The sequence below is a fragment of the Marmota marmota genome, unplaced genomic scaffold, assembly GCF_001458135.2.
Source record: "Marmota marmota marmota unplaced genomic scaffold, marMar, whole genome shotgun sequence".
Classification (NCBI taxonomy): domain Eukaryota; kingdom Metazoa; phylum Chordata; class Mammalia; order Rodentia; family Sciuridae; genus Marmota; species Marmota marmota.
Genome location: NW_025999977.1, coordinates 38,873,160 through 38,895,786, shown reverse-complemented (window position 1 = coordinate 38,895,786; position 22,627 = coordinate 38,873,160). Strand labels below are relative to the sequence as shown.

General features: G+C 44.5%; 1 protein-coding gene across 8 annotated transcripts in view; it reads left to right on the top strand.

The window, feature by feature from the left end:
* Positions 1–6,307, top strand: part of Plb1 (phospholipase B1) — a 129,982-nt gene extending 123,675 nt beyond the window's left edge. For 3 of the 8 annotated variants that reach the window (XM_048804612.1, XM_048804610.1, XM_048804609.1), the window contains 2 exons: positions 4,444–4,518; positions 5,922–6,307. In XM_048804612.1, the coding sequence (XP_048660569.1) occupies positions 4,444–4,518; positions 5,922–6,125 (279 nt within the window). In that variant the 3' untranslated portion in view covers positions 6,126–6,307. The other 5 variants (XM_048804608.1, XM_048804607.1, XM_048804606.1 and 2 more) reach the window with 3 other exon arrangements.
* Positions 6,308–22,627: the final 16,320 nt, after the last annotated feature.

Genomic DNA, 22,627 nt, shown 5'->3' with positions numbered 1-22,627 from the left:
CCCAGAGTTTCTTATCCTGTACTATATAATTTGGGGAAGTAATTATAGAGTCTAATGTTTTCAGCCCAAACCACCTAGACGTAAAGCTATAGCCTTGTGCCAACTTTCCCAAACATCTTTTTACTGGAATTTCACCCTTAGGGTGACATCAAATAAATAACAGGCTGTTAGAGCTGGAACAGATCTGAGAGGTCATCTAGCCAGAACATTCTGTCACTAAAATACAGAGACACAAAACCATCTGCCCCACATCACAAAGATGGTCAGTGGCACAACAGAGAGTAGGTTGTCCATGTCTTCCCCTAGCATCCTGACCACACACCAACCTCCCTCCTGCTCCCAACCTGATAAGCGCGTGTATAACCAGTGAATTCATGAATTATAATTAGAGTCCTATGACATAGTGTCTGCAGTCTTTTGGCCGCTGTTCCCTGGGTGCCCTACTGGGGCAACAAACGCACTAAATTTTTTCATCTCTTGCCTCTCCTCTCTCAAAAGCTCCTATATCTTTCTTCAGAGACCTTTCTAGAGGCAAAGCCAGAAACACCAGGAGTACCAGGGAAGTTTTCCTCTTCCTTTACCTTCTTTTGTCTTCTATAAAGAGTTTTTATTCCTTCTCTTCTGAGGACTATTTCTCCCATGTGGCATGCTCCCTTTTTTCTAGAAATCCTACTCCGGCTAATAGTTGCAACCTCTCCTAATGGGCACCACTGTCTCCAGACTTACAGCTCATAGAAAAGCAATTCCCAGCTTTCTGACTGCACATTAGAACCACGTAGGGGCTTATAAAACAATGAGTACCTACAACCACTTTGGAAAACTCTTTGGCAAATGTAATAATGTTGGACATGTGTTATTTCCTGAGACCCAACAATTTCACTCCTGGTTATACCCCCACCAAAAAGGTATGCACATGTCTACCTTGAGATACATACAAGGAGATTCATAGCAGCACTAGTCTTAATAGCTCCAACTGGAATTTCTCCACCCAAGGAAACCAGCTGTGGTACATCTATAGAGTCAGCAGACTTTAACAGCATGGAAATGAGTACATAAATTTTGAAAGCTAGCAATTCCTGGTGTCAGAGTCAGCATGCTGGTCTCTCTTACTGGAAGTGAATGGTACTGGCAGGGGTGCCTCTGGGTACTGGTGATGTTCTGTTTCTTGATCTGAATGCTGGTGTGTTCTCTTTATTGAACCAATGAGCAGCTCACTTGTAGACTGTGTTTGTTTCTCTTCCATTAACAGTGCCTGTGCTTGGCTGGGCTCATCCCAGAGATGGTCTGAGTTGGGTCCTAGATTCAGCACTTTAAAAAAGCTCTGCAGATGATTTTTAACACGCAGGGCTTATGAACCACTGCCTTAGATCTATTTTTCACAGACCTAAGCAATAAAAGAAAACCTGACCAAATCATCCCCTGCCTTTGAACTTTCAAAATCCTACCTTCGAAGGAAGCAGGTTAGCACCTTAGCCCAGCACACAGAGCCTTCTGGGACTTTACCCCTTTTTCATCTCTCTGGCTACCACACCCACCAATCTCTGCCTCCACCTTCCAATCTGTTAACTCCTGAAGCTTCCTGCACCACCCATGCCATTCACACCTCTGAGCTGGCTCTTGCTCATCCCCTTTTCTTAGGTTGCCCACCCTCAGCACTCAGCTCAAGTGCCAGCTCCTTCATGGGCCTCCTCTGAATCCCTAGGACAGGCCAGTGGCCACTAGCTCCATCACTTCCTGCCCAGTCTCGTCATTGGCTGCTCACATTGTCGGTACCATAGTGCCCAGCTTAGGAAAGGTTGACTCTAGGAAAACCACTCACTTCCTGTGGCCACTCCATGCCTTCTTCCCTTGAGCTTCTCCACTCAGATCTTGGTGACTTCAGTTCCTCCATCTATTCATTAAACAAACTATTGCAGTCAACCACCGTGTGGTTGACCATCCAGGCACCATCTCAACCTCACAGTAGGGGAGGAGAGACAATAAGAGGTAGACAACTAAGTCACCAAAGTAATTTCTGGCCACATCAGGGCTTTAAGAAAAGCAGAGCAGGGGATGGGACAGGGGGTGATGGCGAAAAGAGGGAGGCATCACTGAAGACATGATTTGTGAACTGACAGCTGGATGTCAAAAGTCTATCAGGCAGGCAGAGGGCCAGAGCCACAGTGTCCCAGGGAGAGGAAATAGGACCTCTTGGGCCTGGAGTCAAGAATGATCTTGAAGTATCTGAGGAACGTACAAGCCAGAGTGACTGGAGGGAAGTGAACAAGGTCAAAGAAGTGGGCAGGGGCAGGTCCTTGGCTGATTTTAAATCAAGGCCTCCCCACTGCCCGGAGCTGTGCAGAGCAGGACTGGAAGCAAGGGTGCAATTGGAAGGCAGGTTTCCAGCTGATGCATGGAGGTGGCTGGGACCAGGGCGATGGCAGTGGAGGAAAGACATAGTCAGACTTAGGATATGTTTGGGATTGGATGAGGGTCAAGAGGGACAAAGGAAAGATTCTCAGTTTGAGGTCTAAGAAACTGAAGAGAGGGTTGACTGATGGCAAGAAATTCATTTGGGAGGGAAAATTCATTTAGGCTTGGGAAGTGGGAACTGCCTTCTAGACATCCACGCAGAGGGATCAGGTAAGCTGTTAAATATAGGAGTCCTGAACTCAGAGAAGGAGTTAAGGTGGGAGATTTTAAAAAAAGAAAGTGGGGTTATTAGCATGACATATGGTATTCAAAACCCATGGGATTCACTGAGAGCTCCTGGAGAAAGAGCAGGTAGAAAAGAGTGCAAAGCCAACAGTCAAGGCCTAGAACATTTATTCAGCCTTTTGAGGCCAGCTCGAGACGAGATGGAGAGTCCAGTGCTGGAGGAAATGGAGGAAGGTACGTCCAGGGATCCAGGAGTGTTCTGAGAGGGAGGGGTCGATTCTGTCCAGTGTTTCTGAGAAGCCAAGCAAGAGGAAGACAAAAAGTGACCCCTGGATTTAGCCACATGGAGGTGGTTGGTGACCCTGACCAGAACTTCTGTTAAGTTGTAGAGGCTGCCCAGTATTCAGAATGAATAGCTGAAAGAATGGTAGGTTGTAAAGGGCAGCCAGAGACTCCGGACAACTCTGAGCAAGTTATAAGGAGCTATACAGCCAAGGTAGCAGAGGACATGCCAGGCAAGGAGAAGGCAGATGGGGAGTGGGAGACTGCAGAGTAGACAGCACTGATGAGAAGGAACCAGCAGGAAGGGAGACACTGATATGCCAGTTAGTTTCTGGAATATTCCAGAGAATCAGCTGACCCAACCTCTAGCCTCCCTTCTACCTCTGGGTTTTTCCTCAGCCCTCAGAAAGTGAGAATAATGCTTTCTTATATACTTAAGCCACCCAGCTCACACGTCACCATCTCATTTGATGTTCAAAACAACTGTCTGTGCAGTTTTCAGGACAGTGTTTAACACCATCCCCAGTAGGCTGCGTGACACCATATGGTCCTCATCAGCAAAGCCAGGACCCAGACATCTGCCCACTGTGCTCAGTGCGGTCACTGTGGAGTCTCTCTTAGGACCTCCCTCCTTTAATTCTGTTACTAAGGAATGAGTGCAAAAAGCTTTAAGAAAACAGAAAATGAGATCATGGCTCAGGTGTGCTCATCAATTTGGATAGACTGCTTTCATTTCCTGAACTGGCAGTCCCTGGTGGTCAGGAACAGTCAGGAAGCAGATTATACAATGCTTGGGAGGCTGGATGGAATCCGAGGTCTGTTCTTCCCAGTGCTGGTCACATGTCAGGGTGCAGGTTACTGGGTAAAGATGCTGAGGAGGGGGTGCAGCAGCTCCCAGCTCATACTCGGGTGCAGAGATAGCATTCAGCAGAATCCCACTGAACCACACTTACCCCCACGGATATTTCAATTAAATCTTTTCATCTAGGTGACAAACACATAAAGCAGCTCAAGGGAGAAAATTCTAACTTCTTAAGGTTGACAAACCAAGTGTAGTAAGGATGTCATGGTAACCAATATATTTTCAAAGTTTTTCTGAAATTGACTAGCCCCACGCACTTGGAAAAGTTGGTAAATATGATTATCACCATTTTATAAAATTGAAAATACAGTGTCTGCGATCATAGCCACCCACGAGGGGAGCCTGGCGATGGGCGTTCTGGTCCCAACCCTTCCAGAAACCTGTTGTGGACTCTGGGCTCATTGAGCTCTCCCGGACTTCTGTGCCTCCTCGGGGCCATTGATTCAGGGTCCTGCTTGTCGCTCTGTGAGTCGGAAGCCAGTTTCAGCTCCAGCCAGGGCTGCTAGTCTCTGCCGTGGCTCTTGCCACTCTGCTGGTTTCAACCGACCCTTTCAAGGGGACAGAATATGGTATAAGCTACCTCCTCCATCCTCCACCCCAGAAGTCTCTCCCAGCTTTGGAGAGAGACTCAAGGCATCCTTTTTCTCTCTTTTTCTCTCCAGCTAGAACCAGTGGGCCAAAAGACGACCTCCAACAACTTCACCCACAGCAGAACCAAACTCAAATGCCCCTCCTCAGTGAGTAGACCGCCTGCCTGTCGGGGTGGGGGCTGCCACTGGGAGGAACAAAGGAGGCCCCTGGAGGCCTTCGGCGCACTATCACTCACTGCCCTCATTCCAAAGTCTGCCCTCATCTCCCTGCCACTGGAATTGTCTAGTTCCTTGGGGCAGCCATGGAGTAGGGGAGGGAGAATCCGGAGCTCCCAGGACATGAGTGGTCATTCAGGTGGCAGCAAGCACTGGCAGGTGCTGTGAGCTTTTCTTTACTTTGGAAAGGTCAGAGCATCCTTGGCCTTGAGCAAGCATGAAGAAGCCCCTCCCCCCCCCCCCCGTGCTAGGCACTATGTGAGCAGTTGGCGGTTGAGAGGCAAAGATGTAAGAGGCAGTGTCTGCTTGTGGAGCCTACCATCCTCTTCCTCACTGTCAACACCTGGATCACTGACAAAGCTGCTCCCTAGCTCTCCTCTCCCCCTTCTCTGTCATCCCACACTTGCTGCGGGATGCAGATCAGCCTTCCTATAATTAACTCCCACCTTGTCAAGACTGGATTCCACTGCCCAGTGACCAGAGCCCAGAAGGGAGGCCCACATCCTGCTATAATATATTCTACACCCCTGGAAAATGGATCCAATTCCCAGACAAGCCCTATGGGCCCATGTCTGTGCTTACTTCTACCATCTGCTCCCGGAGGCTCCCCCTCCTCCTCTGCCTGTGAAAGTGTTCACCTCTTTCCAGGCCCAGATGTTTCCCTCTCTGGTTACTGTTCCTGCCTCCTGGTGTACCCCTGTGTTGACATGTTGTCCTTTATGATATGATTGTTTCTATACACATTTCATCCCCCTACTGAGCACTGCAAGCAGGTATCCATTCTTAACCCTCAAGGACTCATCATATAGGGCTCCACACAGCAGGTACTCAATTAATGTTCACTGAGAGAGAAGAAATTGGAGACAGGGGAGAAAGAAAAGGACCGTGGGAGGCAAATCTAGATGCCTCCTACTCCTGGGTTCTTTAATCTGCTACAAAACCAGCTGTTTCTCTGCATCGATCTTCCCTGATCCTTGGGCACTTCTGAGCTGAGGGGCTGAGAGGAGATGTCCACTAGTGACCCGGAGGACACAGAGGCAGGAACTCTATCAGCTTCCCAGGACTCTCTTCCAATGGTCACCTACCAGTTCCCAGTCTTTTGAAATCAGGTTTGACAGAAAAGGAGACGCTGGTGAGAAACCAAATGGGAGTTATAGCTGGGTGTTGACATTTGAGAGACCCATCCTTATACAGAAGTTTCCAGCATAGTGTAAATGAAGGAGTTTACAAACCATGAGGAACTGTGGCCATCCCTCTCAGGATGGGGACTAGGTGAGTCCCAGGCGATGGTTGGGTGAGAGCTTCACTTCTGATGTCCCTTTCCCCCTCTCCAGGACAGCCCTTACCTCTACACCCTTTGGAATAGTGGGCTCCTCCCAGACCGGGCTGAAGAAGCCCCCAAGGTGCTCTACTGGGCTGTGCCGGTGGCAACAGTCCTGGGCATGCTGGTGGGTGTCCTGGCAATGAGCTTGTGGAGAGGCAGAAGATGTAAGCAGAGGGCAGATCCTCCCATGAGCCTGAACACCTCCAAATTCTAGGACCCACAAGTGGATGCTCATCCGGACCCCCACGGCCACACTCTGCCGCAGCAGCCCACCCACCGCAGACAGACTTGCTTCAAAAGCCAAAGGCACCATCATGACTTCTTGAGGCCTGGGCTTCTTCCAGGCCTGTGCTCCTGAAAGTGGCACATTTCAATAAAGGCCAAAGCTGTTCTGTCCTTGGTTCAGTCCTCTTGGAGCCCTCACCTCCCATCTGCCAAGTGCACAGGTGTGGGAGTCAGTCTCTCGGTCCTGTCTCCAGCAGAGCTGCCCAAGAGCTGGCGCAGGCTGGAGCCCAGACTGGCCTGTAAGCACACCCCCCACTCACCAGACCCATGCTTTTAGAGGGAGGGAAAAGGCTGGTCACCAGGTGGTGACTAGAATTTTTGGAGTTGACTGGCCGCTCTCCAATTCAATTCCAACAGATACCTACCTGTTCAGCACCTGTTTTGTTTTGTACCCAGGACAATGGAGAACATTGTGGCACTATGGTCCCTCCCAGGCTGTGCATGTCACTGCCTGGATGGGAAGACCAATTCCTTCAACAAACAAGAGGCTACATGACAGCCTGTTATTAAGTTCTGGGGCATCAGTAGGTCGATGTGTGACTGTTTTAGAGACTCTGAGAGGGTCCTTGGGAAAAGTTTCCCTGAAGGAGAGCAATTTGGGCATGCCATTTTGAGAAGGAAAAAAAAGAAAAAGAAAAAGAAAAAAATTGGGCCAGGATTATGCCACGTAGCCTCAACCTTACTTTCTGTGTGAGTATGTGTGTGTGTGTGTGTGTGTGTGCAAGTGTGTGTGCAGGTGTGCGCAGTGCTGAGAATTGAACCCAGGACCTCATGCATGCCAAGCAAGCACTCTACCACTGGGTTACATACATTCCCAGTCCTTTTATTTTCTTAAGGTGCTAATTTAGGCAAGAATTCCCAGTTCTACATTAGCAAATTTCTGAGAGAAAGTTAGAATGTGAAAATATAGGCTGCTGCTCTTTTAGTCCCTGCTGGGGACTCAGGGAGGGGCCAAGGAAAAGTTTTGGAAAATGGAAGGATAGTCACACACATTATGAATGCGCTAAATGTCACTGAATTATTCACTTTAAAAAACTTGTATGCCACATAAATATCATCCCAATAAAAGCAAAAAATGAATCCAGGGAGGTAGACATCATCATCTACATCTTAAGCATCACCCTGATCCAAAGCCTGGGGTGACAAACAACCTGAGTGACAAAGTGGGGGGAACCATCTAAATGGAGCAGGCTTAACGGCAAACCTCTTCACCAACCTGAGCCCCAATTTCTCAACTATAAAATATAGATTCCTCATCTATAAAACTGAAATAAGAGAACTTGTTTTACTTGTCTCATAACATTTTTGGAAAAAAAAATTAAAAACTGTGTAAAAATATTGTCACTCTAAAATACTGCACAGATAGAAGCCGAGCAACAGGAGAAGCCCAGAGATGGGTTTGGGGTATGGATGAACACTACCTGCCTTTCTCTCATGAGCAGTCAGCATCTCTTTTTGGAATAACAAGAGTGGACCCCCGCTGGGCTTCTGGGTTCTCCTGGGCTTCCATTTCTACTTCTGTACAATGCACACCTTCCCCTATCTTCCCTCTGGACTGAAGTGGGCACTTCTGCCTTAGGGCAGTGTAACAACAAAAATAGTCCATTCAATCTGAGAGTTTAAAACCACACCTCTTTAAATTTTTTTTCCTGCAAGTTTCTATTCCTCTGGTACCCCCACTTCAAAGCAGTATGGAATTCCTAACTATTTGCATCTAGTTTGGGCTAAGGATTGGAATTTACACTATCAGAATAATCCAGGCTAGGGGCAGGAAAGATGGTGGAATGAGATGGACATCATTACCCTAGGTACGCGTATGACGGTATGTATGGTGAGACTCTGCATTGTGTTCAATCAGAGAAATGAAAAGTTGTTCTCCATTTGTGTACAGTGAATCAAAATGCATTCTGCTGCATGTATAAGTAATTAGAACAAGGACAAAAAAATTAAGCTGTCAAAACAAAACCCCTCCAAAAAAATGAATAATTCAGGCTAAAAAATGTAATAAAGAGTCCTAAATAGTCCTAGGCTGGTTAACCGAAGATCACTTGGCAGAAACAAATTTTCCATTGAGAGACACAACCACAAACCAAGCCCTAACTCCCCAACAGATATATTCTAAAAATCCAAAAATTAAGAATACATAGCACCTACTTATAACTGTGGTTTTTATACAGGTTGAACATCCATACTCCAAAAATCTGAAATGCTCTGAAACCTGAAATTTTTAAAATACAAACTGGACTCCCAAGCAGAAAATTCCACATCTGAACTCATAGGATGGGTCACAGTCAAAACACAGGTACCCTGAAAATGTAGAATTACCTTCAGGCTATGTGTACAAGATGTATGTGAAATGGAAATGAATTTTGTGTTTAGATGTGGATCTCAACCTCAAGACATCTCACTTTGTATATCTAATATTAAAAAAATAAAAACCAGATACTGCCAGTTCCAAGCATGTTGGATAAAGGATCCTCACTCAGTATACACTGGATATGTGGCATGCTCTTGTCTTTTAGGAAAACATTCAATCTAGTTTAGATGACACCCAAAGCCATACCATGAACAAAGCCACCAAATCCTGAAGAAGCTACACTCTATGGTAGGCCCATAGAGGCTTTTGAATTTATATAATATACAATTATATATACATATATATATGTGTGTGTGTGTAATTTATAATTAGTGTAGATTAATATATATTTATATACATATATATTAGGGTCGATTAAACTTCATCAACATCCTTCATAAAGACTTTCAGGGGCTAGGGTTTTGGCTCAGCGGTAGAGCACTTGCCTCTCACGTGTGAGACCCTGGGTTCGATCCTCAGCACCATATAAAACTAAATAAACAAAATAAAGATATTGTGCCCATGCATAACTAAAATAATTTTTTAAAAAAAGACTTTCAGAATTTAATTGAGCTCTGAAGGATGGAGAGATGATTTGCTTGGAGGCCCAGGAAATGGGGCCTTTGAGACTGGGAAAATTCCATCTTGGTAGAGAGGATGAAAAGCTTTGTATGTATAGGGGATGACAAGAAAGCCCGAAAAAATGAGGATGGAGGAGGCAGATGGTCAGATAGAGCAACACTGTGGAAAGGCAGGAAGTTAATAGTGATTATGTGGTTAGCTACCTTTGATTTGGGACTATAATTGTTAGTGAGAAAACATTAGCGTAAAGAAAGATGTACTTGTAAAAGTTGACAGAGTGCTTGCACTAAGAACAAACACCCTAGTGCATAATAATGAAACTTCATACACCCTGTTACCCTCTTTTTATGGAGGAAGAAACCAAGACGCAGAGAAGAGGGAATTGGCTAGAGTTACACTTTCATCACAGAACAGAATATTCATCAAAACCAATACTAGCGTCATGAGCAGGGGACTAACCCAGACATAAAAAACACACAATGCCAGCAGGAAATGGGACCAAATGGCAAAGGAGTGTTTTATTTTAAGATAAAATCTAGAAAAAAAAGGGAAATTATCTTCCCAAGGTAATGATGGTGCCATCCTTTCTTGGCTTCCAATTAGTCTGAAGAACTCAACCGTATTTGGTTAATAATCTGCAACTTAAAAAAAATTGACTTTAGGGAATAAGTTTATTTTAATAGGCTTGTCTGACTGGGCTATCAGGGTCATAATACCTTCAAAAAATTAATTGGTCCAGTATCCTTTCTGTCATAGTCTTTTAGTCAAGAAGTCACTGAGTCCAGATACAAGGGGAGGAGGAAACACAGGCTTATCTCTTGAAGACAGGAGAGCAAAGAACTTGGGGGTCATATTTTAAGGCCACTGCACCTTCCTACAAAAATATTAGGCATCTGAGTTTGGACTTAAAATGCATTATTTCAGGAACTGAGCAGGGAAAATATTGGGCTACTCTTCCATTAACAAACCAATTGTTTCAGGAACAATTTAATGATAAAATAATACTTAATGTGCTTTTAGAATATCAGGCTAAATCCCACAAAACCAAACGCCAAATGTTCTCTCTGATTTGTGGATGCTAACCCAGAACAAGGGAGGTTGGGGAGGAGAATAATAGAAATCCATTGGATTAGACAGAGGGAAACAAGGGGAAGGGAGGGGGAAGGGAATAGGGAAGACTTTAGATTTAATCAGTCATAACTTTCCTAGCCTTCTGTTTTATACATGACCAGGGTAACTCCCCATCATGCACCACCACAAGAGTGGGACCATACATAGAACAAGTTATGCTCTATGTATGTATAATCTGCCAAAATATATTCTACTCTCATGTATAACTAAAAAGAACTAATAATAATAATAATAATAATAATAATAATAATGAAAACTACTCATCAGAAAAGGGACTATGAAAAAAATACAACATATAAAGTATGATAAAGTTCAGAGCAAAAGTAATTTCTGTATGGGAAAAGGACACAACTCAGTAAATCTTTAACATTTCAAAAAAAAAAGTCTTTTAATTAGAAAAAAAAAAGAAACCATCTTCATGAGAAACAGACATAATTGGCAAATTGGAACCCACACATGTTAACGTAAGAAAGAAAGATCACAGACATGTTGCTTAATGATGGGGATGTGTCCTGAGAAATGCATTGATAGGTGATTTTGTCACGTGATCACGGAGGTCACTTGCACAAACCCAGATGGTTTGGGTCTGTTAGCCAGCCTGGCTCTCTTGATGTCATCAACAAACGTGGTGAACACTACATGCCTGAAGCTGCTGCTGGTGCTGCAACATGGTGTACTGTTCTACAATTCCCTTTTGGTGTAGTAGAAGGAATATAGCCCAAATTCATGACAGAAAGTCTAGTAACATAATGATGCATCAGTACACAATACTGCATACATAATTGAATGTGCTATACTTTTATGTGACTGGCAGCACAGTAGGTGTTGACACCCGCATCACTACCAACACGTGAATATGTGCTAGGACATGAGGTCACCAGGTGATGGGGATCTTTTGTTCCATTCTGACCTCATGGGAACACCATCCTGTATATAGTCCACGGCTGACCCAAAAAGCATCATGCAGCACGCCACTGTGTAAGCATCTTTAGAAAGATTAAAGACAAAAGGAATTTAAAACATGAGATAAGAACAAGGCATTGTTTGCTTTAAAAAATAAGGCAGACTTAGGAAAGAGTGAAGAACCAAACAGAACTTCCAGAAATTAAATATATTGTTGTTAAAAAAAAATAAACTTCAATAAATGTATTCAAGCAACAGGTGAGGCTCTCAGTGAAACCAACATTTCTTGTGTGTCCACTGTCTACCAGATTTTTAGCAGTAAGTCTTTAGATTTCCTTAGTTCTCATGATAGCATGATGAAATAGGTACTGACTCTGCTAATCTTACAAAAGAATAAAGCAGTGTCTTGGATGTTCAGACATTTTGCAAGAATTAAATGAGAGCCAAACATGTTAAAATACAGGTTTTCAACAATTAGTTCCCTCCCTCCTTCCTATATCACCATTGATCCAATATATGAGTCAAGGGCTTTGTAAAATAATCATCTTAATTAAAATAATCTGGCAACCTACTTGCTTGCAAAGCACTTGAATACATTCTCATTTGAGCAGCACCACAAACTTGTAAAATAAGCAATGTTAAGAAAAAAGTATCCCAAACTTGGAAATAAATGACCACGTGTCTTGTCAATGTTGTTTAACAAGCTCATCCAAGAGAAATATGCTGTTGTCCAGAAGGCACCCATGTTTGGCTTTGAGATTTACTATCTGATTAGAGAGATGCTGTGAAATCCTGTTGACTCGTGGATTTCTGACTATTAAAAAAGTTACAACCTCAAGCTTATGGTTTGATGGCCGCACGGGGCATTAACCAGTTTTGCATCTATCAGCAAAGACATTGCAGTTTGCCAAGGTTCTATTGTGTACCCCCTGCATCTCCTGGCCATGTCACTCTAAGCTCGTTTCACTGTTCTGGCAGCTGGCACTGTGACCTCCTGGACAGGCCTGGAGTCCAGCACTATGGGTCTCTGGCTGCATCATTCAGCAACAAGCATGCTATTATCAGAACGATTTCGGATGGTGCCAGGCAGCAGGCGCAGGGAGGGAAGAGAGGAAGGTAAGAAGAATCATCAGAGGTGTCCACCACATGAGTGGACTACCCCATGTTTCAGGCACTTGGATTTCATTCTTCATGATCAGTTAAAATCTCAAGCACAGTCAGGCTCCCTGGCTGGAGAATACACGCTGCCTGGGGAGTCCGTGCAAGCCGGGACTACCAGTACATCCACCCGCCCTGCTCTCCCCAGCCTCTGCAGCGTGCGGCCTGCCCTGGTTCTGCGTGTTTTCAACCTAAGCCTAGAATAAAATTTTTTACCTTCTATATCTTTGGCAAAGGCTTAGCCTTACGCTGCCTCCAGGGAGGCTGTATGTTGGGTGGAACAACTGAGTCAGCAGCCCTGTCAACACTCAGGGTTGGGAGAAACAGCCACAGGGCACCCTTGGGGCTGTTCTTTTGTTAGCATTGTGAAGATTCAGTTTGGAACCCACTGCCTTACTGATGTCCAAAAGACCAATGAAAGAGTTTGATAGTGTAGCCTCCTTCTGTTAGCATCTTTGGGGGACCAAAATTCAAAGTCCAGGAATAAAGGGACAGCAGGCTCTCCGCTACTAGTCCCCAAGTCACCCTGGGAGACAACTGCCTGCTCTGCCCACTTTGCCAGGGGACTTTGTCGTAAAACTATATAAATGCTGCTTTATCTCTAGACTTGATTTCCAAGGTGGCAATGGACCGGAGGAGGTTGGTTGCCTGCTGGAATAAATCCTCCAAGCTGGCCCCCCATTGGGACGACCCTGCCCAGGCCTAAAACAAACCATATAATTTTCAAAATTAAATTACAGGGTGATTTGTTGAAAACTGAATAAAAATTTTAAGACCACGATAGCAGAGTGTTAGACCAAGCACGAGGCTTCTGAACATGGAGCCCTGTGTGACTTCAAGTTCCACACCCACAAAGTTGGTTCCGCCTAGACCATCTAGTATCAGAGTGACAGCCCATCCCCCCACCTCTGTCCCCTGCCAGGGACAGAAAAAAGGAGGTGGCTGAGAGAAATGTCAAACACCTAGAGAGGAAGGTGCCCCAGCCCCAGGGTAGGGGACAGCAGGGAGGCCTGCAGGGCAGCTTGGTTTTTTTCCAGTTGCTGGGAAAACAGTTCAGAGTCTCTCTCTTGGAACCAGTGGGTCAATGATAACGTCATTATATATGGAGGCTTGATTTTGACCTTTCTTTTCCAGTTCTATTTTTGTAACTTGTTTTAGACAACAGGGTACAGGACCAGTCTCTCTTTGAGTCTGAAATCCCCTGGAGAGACAGGGGAACCTAAAATTTTTCTGAATGGTCCCAGGGCAGCCCCCCTTCCAGAAGGTTTCCAGATACTGTGAAAACAAACCCCTAGCATCCCAACCTGACATGCATCTCACATGGAAGTTGTAAGAATGTGGGGGGGGTGCAGGGCGGGGGAGGGGGCGGGGGCACTGCCTGGCACATAGCATTTCGAGCATATCATAAATTGAGCTATTACTAGTATTCTTCATACAAGGCACCCTAACTCCATATTTTATTTGAATCCTTTGGTTGCTCTGCAAATGCTAACTTACTGGTTCAGCACTGTGGCCCGCCCTGAACTGAGATTGATGTTGTTCCTGGACACCTAGACCAGCCTGAGCCTCCCTTCCTCCAGCCAGCCACAGGGTGGAAGTTGCCTCTCACCTGCCCTGGGCAGCCATGGATGAGGAGTCAGGTAGGAGGGAGTCACAGGCCTGAGGCCAAGATGTCAGAAACTGCCCTACAGATCCCACTGTCTCATTTTGTGCCTGTTCAGCAAAGGTGATTGACACACGCACCCCAATATAGAGCTGTTAATAAATTTTACACCTATGTATCACTGTACTAATATGCTATATAAACCACATAAAATAGAAAAATTTAAACATGAAATAGATGAAGTAAGCCATTTGCTCTTACTAAAATAATACTACTATGTGGAGGACAGCATTTTGATAAAATATGTTTTACTATTTCTAAAATCTGGATAATTTAAAACTATATTACCTTTATTTCTAAACTTGATTTCCAAGACTCTCATCACTTATGAGATTCCTTACAATGATGGGTAGCTCCAAATGGAAGACATACCTCATCGGTTGTGTTAGTGAACTGACAATTCCCATTCAACATACAAAGATTTTTGTTGAAATGTCACTAACTACCTTTCTGCCCCATGTCAGTGGAGGATGAGTAAACTAAAAGGTATCCCATTTTTGCAAAGGGTTGAAATGTGCTGGTATTCTTCCATTTGAAATTTTAAAACAGGTTGAAAAAGTTTACTTCCAAATGTGTTTGTTTGTTTGTTTTCTTAATGTCTGCAGATGAGCGTTTTTAAGGTTAGAGTTTATTTTTAGCTATGGCATCACATAGCAGTAGCCACATTTCTGAGCATGGTCCTGATTTGTTTTTAAAAATCACCTTTATACTGAGTGCTACAAAGTTACTTCTCAAAAAGCAATTCTTTCTTCTTCTTTCTCATGAAAGTGAGTTTATGAATTTTTTTAAAAAAAATATTCATTAGGTAACATGTTATTGACAATCAGTAGTAGTCACAGGTAAGGGCAGCAGGTTTGAAACAATTTGTCTATTGATTTAAAAAAGCATAATTCATCTTTAGGTTTGGCTGTCCATACAAGAACTTTGCCAGAATACTTTCATAGTGACTTCCCATGTCATTACAAAACATTTTAAGAATTCTATACCTAAAAGTCTTGTTTTGTGACAATTATCACATCAGTGATATCCTACCACATTATTGGGCATTTCTGACTCTAAGGCAATAGTTTTGCCAATAAATGACAGTGAGAGAATTTCATGTATGCCCCTGTCTTGATATTCTTTTTTTTTTAGATTGTTCTTTTTAGATATAGATGATAGTAGAGTGCATTTTGACATATTATATGTACATGAAGTATAACTTCCCATTCTTGTGGTTGTACATGATGTGGAGTGACACTGGTCATGTATTCACATAGGAAAGTTATGTCCAATTCATTCTACTGTCTTTCCTATTCCCATCCCTCCTCCCTTCCCTTCATTGCTCTTTGTCCAATCCAATGAACTCCTATTTTTCCCTCCCCCTCCCCACTTATATTGGGTTAGTATCCACATATTAGAGAGAACATTCAGCTTTTGGTTTTGGGGGATTGGCTTATTTCCCTCAGCATGATAGTCTCCAGTTCCATCCATTTACCAGCAAATGTCATAATTTCATTCTTCTTTATGGTTGAGTAATATTCCATTGTGTATATGTACACCACATTTTCTTTATCTAATCCTCTATTGAAGGGCACCTAGGTTGCTTCCATAACTTAACTACCGTGAATTGAGCTGCTATAAACATTGATATGGCTGCGGCACTATAGTATGTCCTTCGGGTATTTGACCCAGTTATCCCACTCTTGGTATTCTTACTCAGGAATCATTTTATTCCAGTTAAAGCAGTGATTTTATTAGGGAAGACACTGCCACAGTATTTCCAAAGCATAATCTTGTTTTTGTGCTGGGGATTGAACCCAGGGCCTGGCACATACTAAGCACACGTTCTACCACAGAAGCATAGTTTTTATTAAATAAGTAATTTTGAGAATGTTTTATTAAAGAAGTAATGTTGAGAATATATCTTCCCTGGAACTCTTTTCCTTTATTGGTGCACACAGACACACATAGCTCTGCATGTGCATTTCATAATTGAAACAATTTAATAAATACCATAGGCTGAGATGTGTTTTTTGAAAATCCCCATCTTGCCCAGCTGCCGGATGCTGCATGGCACGTCCCACCACTTGGCGGTGCCTTTTATGTGTCTCCAACAGTGTGCGCAGGCAAAGTCGGGTTCTTTTGGTTGCTGGGTTGTTTTATTTAGTCATCATGACATGTGGCACTTTGCCACTGCTGGTACGAAACCAAAAGGAAAGTGGGGTAGAGAGGGAGGAAGGGGGGGGAAAGAAAGTTTTCTAATTTTGTGAGGTATAGAATTCAGAACCTTATGATTTCAAATTTTGCTTTTTAAAAGTAGACTGGCTTGTCAACTCGGACCGAGGGCTTACCTGTCCTGTCAGTCACCATGTCACCAGCCTGTGTCTGATGGCAACAGCTGCACCCAGGGAGGGCTGGGTGGTGCCAGGGAGGGACGCATATCAATCCATATCCAATGTCGGCTTCGCCAGTGCCGTGTCTTCTCCTCAGCTCTGGTCGGATCCCTCACTGGTTTTATTTCATAATGTGACTATGAGGTGGCCAGAGAGTCAGAGGCTTGCCCGCTCTACCATTTTTCTTGTTGCTTTAATTTATTTGATGACTCATCATCAGACAGACTTCAAATCCTAATTCTGTTACTTGTGAACTCCACAATTCTGGGCGACAATCATGGCACCACATTAAAAGAGAAAGCTGCCCGTGTGGTATATGACACGTGACACGTGAGATCCCCAGGGTTCCTCACAAATATTAGAAAGGCAAAATTCTCCCTTACTTTTAGATGAAAAATACATGTAAATAGTACATTTAGTATTTCCTTCCCAGGTGCTGATGGAGCCTCCTCCCTACTCCAGATCGGGGTTGGGTTCTCCATTAAATGGATTTTGTCCCAGGAAGCAGTTATGGAAGTACCACAGGTATCGCTGCAACTCATCATTCCACACTTGCAACCCACTAAGCTTTCCCAATTAGGAGGGAACAGTCAGCAGTCAAGGTCTCTGGCCTCGGGCTTCACCGGGCTGCCCATGGGAATGTTCTCTGGGGCAGGGGAGAGAGTGTCATGTGTGTATGTCCCAGCCCTTGAGAACCTCTAGTTTGGGTGAAGAAACTGACCTATCATCAAATGAAGCAGGTGCTGTGTTCATATAAAGGTGCTTAAAGGGACTGTGACGCAGGGGAACGAGAGACAGGAAGATGCAGAAGAGATGCAGGGGACCTTGGAGTCAAGCTTTGAAAAAGGGCTGCATTTCAGTGGGAAGGAGAAAGAGCAATTGGAACAGCATCTGCCTGTGCACAGAGTTGTGGGTAAACAGGGAGTTGTGTGGGGAACATCCAGGTGGTCCAGGATGATCAGAAACTGCAGAAGCCAAACCAGTTCCTACCAAGGACCTAGGATAGACCTGCCTTATAGTTACCGTGTGTGGTGTTTTCTTGAAAGAGAATTAGGATGTTTTATTTCCTTAGTGAAACACAGTCTCCCCCTGCCCTGTCTTTGGTATTGGGCATTAAACCCAGGAGTGCTTTACCACATCCCCAGTCCTTTTTTGTTTTGTTTTGTTTTGAGACAGGGTCTTGCTAAGTTGCTTAGGGTCTTGCTAAGTTGTTTAAAGCCTCGCCAAGTTGCTGAAGCTGGCCTTGAACTTGGGATCATCTCAAGTTGATAGGATTACAGGACTGTGCAAGAGTCAGCATCTCCCACAATGTTTTTGCCTTTATGACTTGATTTGGGAAGTAGAAGAAACTTGAAAGCCACGTAAAAGAGTTGGACTTGGTCCAGGATGCATTTGATAGTATCTCATAGAGGATCAAGGAGGATCAAGGAGGATTTTGAAGCAGAGGCATGGTGTGATTAGATATTTTCTACAGTATTGAGGATATGATCAAATGCAGTCCAAGGCCCACTGCTACATACAGGTACATACAGGTAGCAATTTGTATCTCAGCAAACTCCCTGCTATTTTTTCCCCTGCTGTAATCACACAGCTGCTGCCTCATCCCCAAATGTTTCCAGAACACATTAAAATTTGAGAACATTAAAATTGAGGTCAGGATTCCCGAAAACGTCCCCACACTCTGCTGGAAGGGCAGCCACCTCCAGAAGACTTGCTCGCCTTGCCTCCACCCAAGCCCAGCAAGAAGCCTTCCCAGGGAAGCCCAGGCCAGGAGCAATGGCAAAGCTGTCACCCTCCCTGGCCTCTCCTGAGCAACCTGTGGATCGGACACAGGCCTCTGGAGGGCAGGAGGAGGCCACATCCTCTGTTCCCTGGAACCCAACACTTTTTGAGTCATTCAGACCCAACTCCACAGAGTCCCTTCCCGTCTGTTTCTCTCCGTCTTCTCCCAGCCTGGTGCTCTGATTTCCTTACAGCCCTGTAATCCAGGATCACTGTAACGGCCCATGAACAGCACAAGGGGACCGCATAAGCTATTCTTTGTGTGATTTCCCTAATGTCTCTGAACGGACGGTGTCTCACTGTTGTTCTCACAGGCCGGTGGCATCATAGGGAGGGACTGATGGATCCTGCCAGTACCTCTGGATCAATGCCCAATACAAACTCGAATGCGTTAGCCCTCTAAACACCTAAGCCAGAAGCTAACCAGCCACTCCCACAGACAGCTCACTTGGTTTTTCAAAGACCAAGGGGTTTGCATGAGTTTTGTGCTCACAAAACCTCAAAGGGAATAAGACGAATTGCAAACGATTGCACCAGGTAGCTTACTATAGGATTTCATTTGTTCCTTGCTTGGGACAATTATAATTTTATCGACATAAACTAAATGTAGGCCCTTTTTTGCACTTTGCTGAATAAGGACGTATTTCTAAGTCCTTTTGTCCAGCCTAATGGAGCAGAAGCCTGTCTAGTTTCAACCCTGACAATGGATTTGGGCCAACTCATAACTCACACAGAGGAGGAGGGGCAGGATGAACATAAAGGCTCTGAGTTAGGCCCTGCTGGGACCCCAGTTGGAAGTAGGAGGCTCTGAGGTCTTGCAGGCTCACGATGAGTCCATGGCCTGGTCAGATGAAGCCAGGCCTGTACCAAGAGCAGAGGCAGGCGGGAGTTGAGAAGAGATGACAGGTGTAAGCTGGAGAAACCAGAACACACGTGACAAGGAGTAATGGTGAGTGGGTAGCAAGATACAGACAAGGGCACTGGTGCTAAGGAGACAAAGGACAAGGCAGAGAGCAAGGAGGACCAAAGGGAACGCTTTAGGATGGAGGCTTAAACAAGAGGGCCATGGAGGGCAGACACATGGAGGAAGGAATTCTAAAGGGCCAGTCTTATTTTTCTTCCTACGGAGCCGTCTCTTGGAGGTGTTGCCCAAATTCTGCCTTTTCTTATCAAAAATTTTGTGTGCCAGCAGGGGCTAGAATTGTTAGATGGAATGTAGGATGCGGCGGAGCTTGAATTTCAGAGAAACAAAAACTAACTTTAGTATAAGTATATCCCAAATACTGCATAGGCCATACTTATGCTAAAAATTTTTTTATTGTCTCTCTGAAATTCAAATTTTACTGGGCGTCCTGCCATCCTAAATCTGTCAGCCTTAGGAGAAGTAGATAATTAAGCTTCCTCACCAAATAAAATGTGTAAGAATTGAGCCTGACTGAAGTCTCCCACCAAGCAGGAACTTTGCAGACATCCAGTGATGTCGCCCTTACAGGGCACTGAGTTTCTTGCAAAGGGAAGCAATAAACCCAATCTTAAGCGCTAAGCAAAGTAAGTGGATGGCCTTCCTAAGAGAAGAGGAGCCCTACAAATGAGTGGGTTCAAGCAAGACGGTACAAGGTCAAGAAGAGGAGGGGAGAGCCAGGTTCAGCCTGACGTGGAGATCAGGGGAACAAGCTCCAGCTCCAAACCCCGCATGCCACTGCTTCCTGGCTATGCCATCCTGGGCAAGCTATTCAGCCTCCTTGAACCTCAGATTCTCAGCTGCAAAATGGAAATTGGGGTGTGGGGTAAGAGCCTCTTTTATGCCCTAACTCTTACATGTGTTGCTATGGATTCCTTTTTACCCTTTCTAGAGTTTCATATAAAAGGAATCAGAGTATGTGCTCTTTGATGGTTGGTTGCTTTAATATTTTTCTGATTCATCTGTGTTGTGATTTTTTGTGTTCTTTTTCATTGCTGAGTAGTAGTCCATTGCATGATACATCTGAATGGGTTTCCTCACTCACTCACCTATTATTGGACATTTAGGCAGTTTCCAGTACTAGACTGTTGTGAACAAAACAGCAACAACATTGTATATACGTATGATTCATTTCTGTTGGGTTAATACCTAGATCTGGGATTGCTGTAGCATATAGTAAGGACACATTTAACTTTAGGATAAATTTCCAAGATATTTGCCAAGGTAACTACCATTTTCCATACCTATCAGCAGTGTCTGAGGGTCCCAGTCCTCCTAAATCTTCACCAACACTTGTTAGTATTAGTCTTTTTAGTCTTGAAAGCACACATTTCGTAGTAAGTGGATAGCCTTCCTAAGAGAATTCTAGTTCTGTTACATGCTACATCCATACCCATGACTGAGTCATTTTATTTTATTGAGAACTTTTCCTTCATTTTTAAAACAAGAATAGTTTTCATGCAATGGAGTTTTAAATGACAAGTAAAAAATGAAAACTGTGGGTTCGATTTAATTGTTTATCATATCTAATTGCATCCACATTATACCTAGTTAGTCTCAATTCCTTTGTCTGAACTTGTAACATAAGAGCCCCTCCAAGGTGTTGTTGTATAATCACCTGAAATCATGGACAAGCCAACGCCCACGGGCTCCCTATTATGGTTCCCTGGATCTAGTGGAGCCATGGGTTCTGGTTGCACTCCTGCCCCCAGGTAAGAGAAGAGGGGCTTAACCTCTGAACGAGGGTTTCTACACTCCTCTGGAGTGTGGCCTCCACACACTGGTGAATCAGAAGGACCCTGGGATTTGGAGTCACTAGAAAATTTCTTACATCTTCTGAGCCACAGTATTTTCATATATAAAATGGGTCCAGTGATACTTTTCCCACAGGATATTGTTGAAGATCAACATTGACAAACTGTAATTGCTACCCAAGTGATAGTTTTTATTTCCACTACTGGAAAAAAAGAATATATCCCAAGTCAGGGACATTAAAATTAATCAAATAACAAATATAAGTCCTTTTTCTGGACTTTCTAGCCCAACTGGAGGGGATAAGTTTCCATGCATTGGATAGTTGAGGAGGAGCCTACATCCCGCCTCCTTATTTGGCACAGAGAGAGGCAGGCAAGACACTGATCACCCCCACCCGCCACTGGCAACTTTGAATCAGTAGGTCTGAGCCCCAGGAATAAACACTTTAGCCCAAGCTTCCCAGCTGATTTGGGTTTGGAAGCTAAACCAGTAATTCTCAAAGCATGGTTCTCTGTGTTAGCATCATGTGAGAACTTACCAGAAAGGCAACTCTAAGTTTCCATCCCAGTTCTATTCAATCTTAGAAATTCTGGAGGTGACTATAATCCCAGTGGCTGGGGAGGATGAACACAGGAGGATCACGAGTTCAAAGTCAGCCTCACCAAAAGCGAGGTGCTAAGCAACTCAGTGAGACCTTGTCTCTAAATAAAATACAAAATAGGGCTGGAGATGTGGCTTATGGTTGAGTGTCCCTGAGTTCAATCTCTGGTTCCAGAGATTGAAAAAAAAAAAAGAGAAATTCTGGTGGTGGGACCCAGCAATCTGTGCCTTCAAAACCCTCCAGGTGATTCTGATGGACACCCAAGTTTGAGAACCACTGGTAGACTAGCAGACCAATGGCCATCAAAGACCTTTCCAATATGGAGGGACCGAGGGCAGAGTGGGAGCCACAGGAAGGGTGCAGAGTCCAGACAGCAAACTCAGGAGAATTGCCAGGTCCAGCCCAGATGGGTGTGGTCACTGACAGGGTGATAACACATCCAAAGGGACACCCAAATATGGCTGCCCCCGCCCCAATCTGTCCCTCCACTTCCTGCTCACTTGTCCCAACAAAGTGGGCAGGTTAAATCCGGGTAGTCAGAGAAAGACTGGGCTTTCCAGGCCTTGTTCTCCTTTTTTATGGCACTTTATATTTTTTTATGGTCGAAACAGGTACCAACCCCAGAGTAAAACAAACACTGAAGTGTGCTAGTCTGCAATAGCAAACAAATTTTAGCAAGGCCCAGGAGAAAGCACTGGAAGAAAAAAACAAAGATGAAGTGGGGTGGGACTACTCCCAAAATCACAGTGCTGTCTTGGTCTGGGGTCTAACCCTTCCCCAGCGTGCTCACAACAAGGGAAAAGTCAGGGGCCAGACGTGGAAACCAGGAAGTATTGCCGTCAGCCCCAATGGGGGAAAGCTGGACTGTTTCCCCAGCTGCATTCCAGGAGGTGTTAGCCTGTGTGCCAAGGTCAAAGAAGCTTGGAAAACTCTGCTCTTGATGGCTCTCACCTGTACACATTGCATCTGTGCTTATTCAAAGTGCTGTCCATTCTTTTATTAAAGGACTTGATGAGTTTCATTGGATCCAGGATTTCTCATCATTATTGCACACAGACGGTTCTTGACACACTCAGAAGCATCCTACAGAGCAGGATGTCTGTTTGAGAAGCAGAGCCCTTCAAAAATAGCATCGGGAGCTCGCCTAACCTCCTGCTGCAGTCC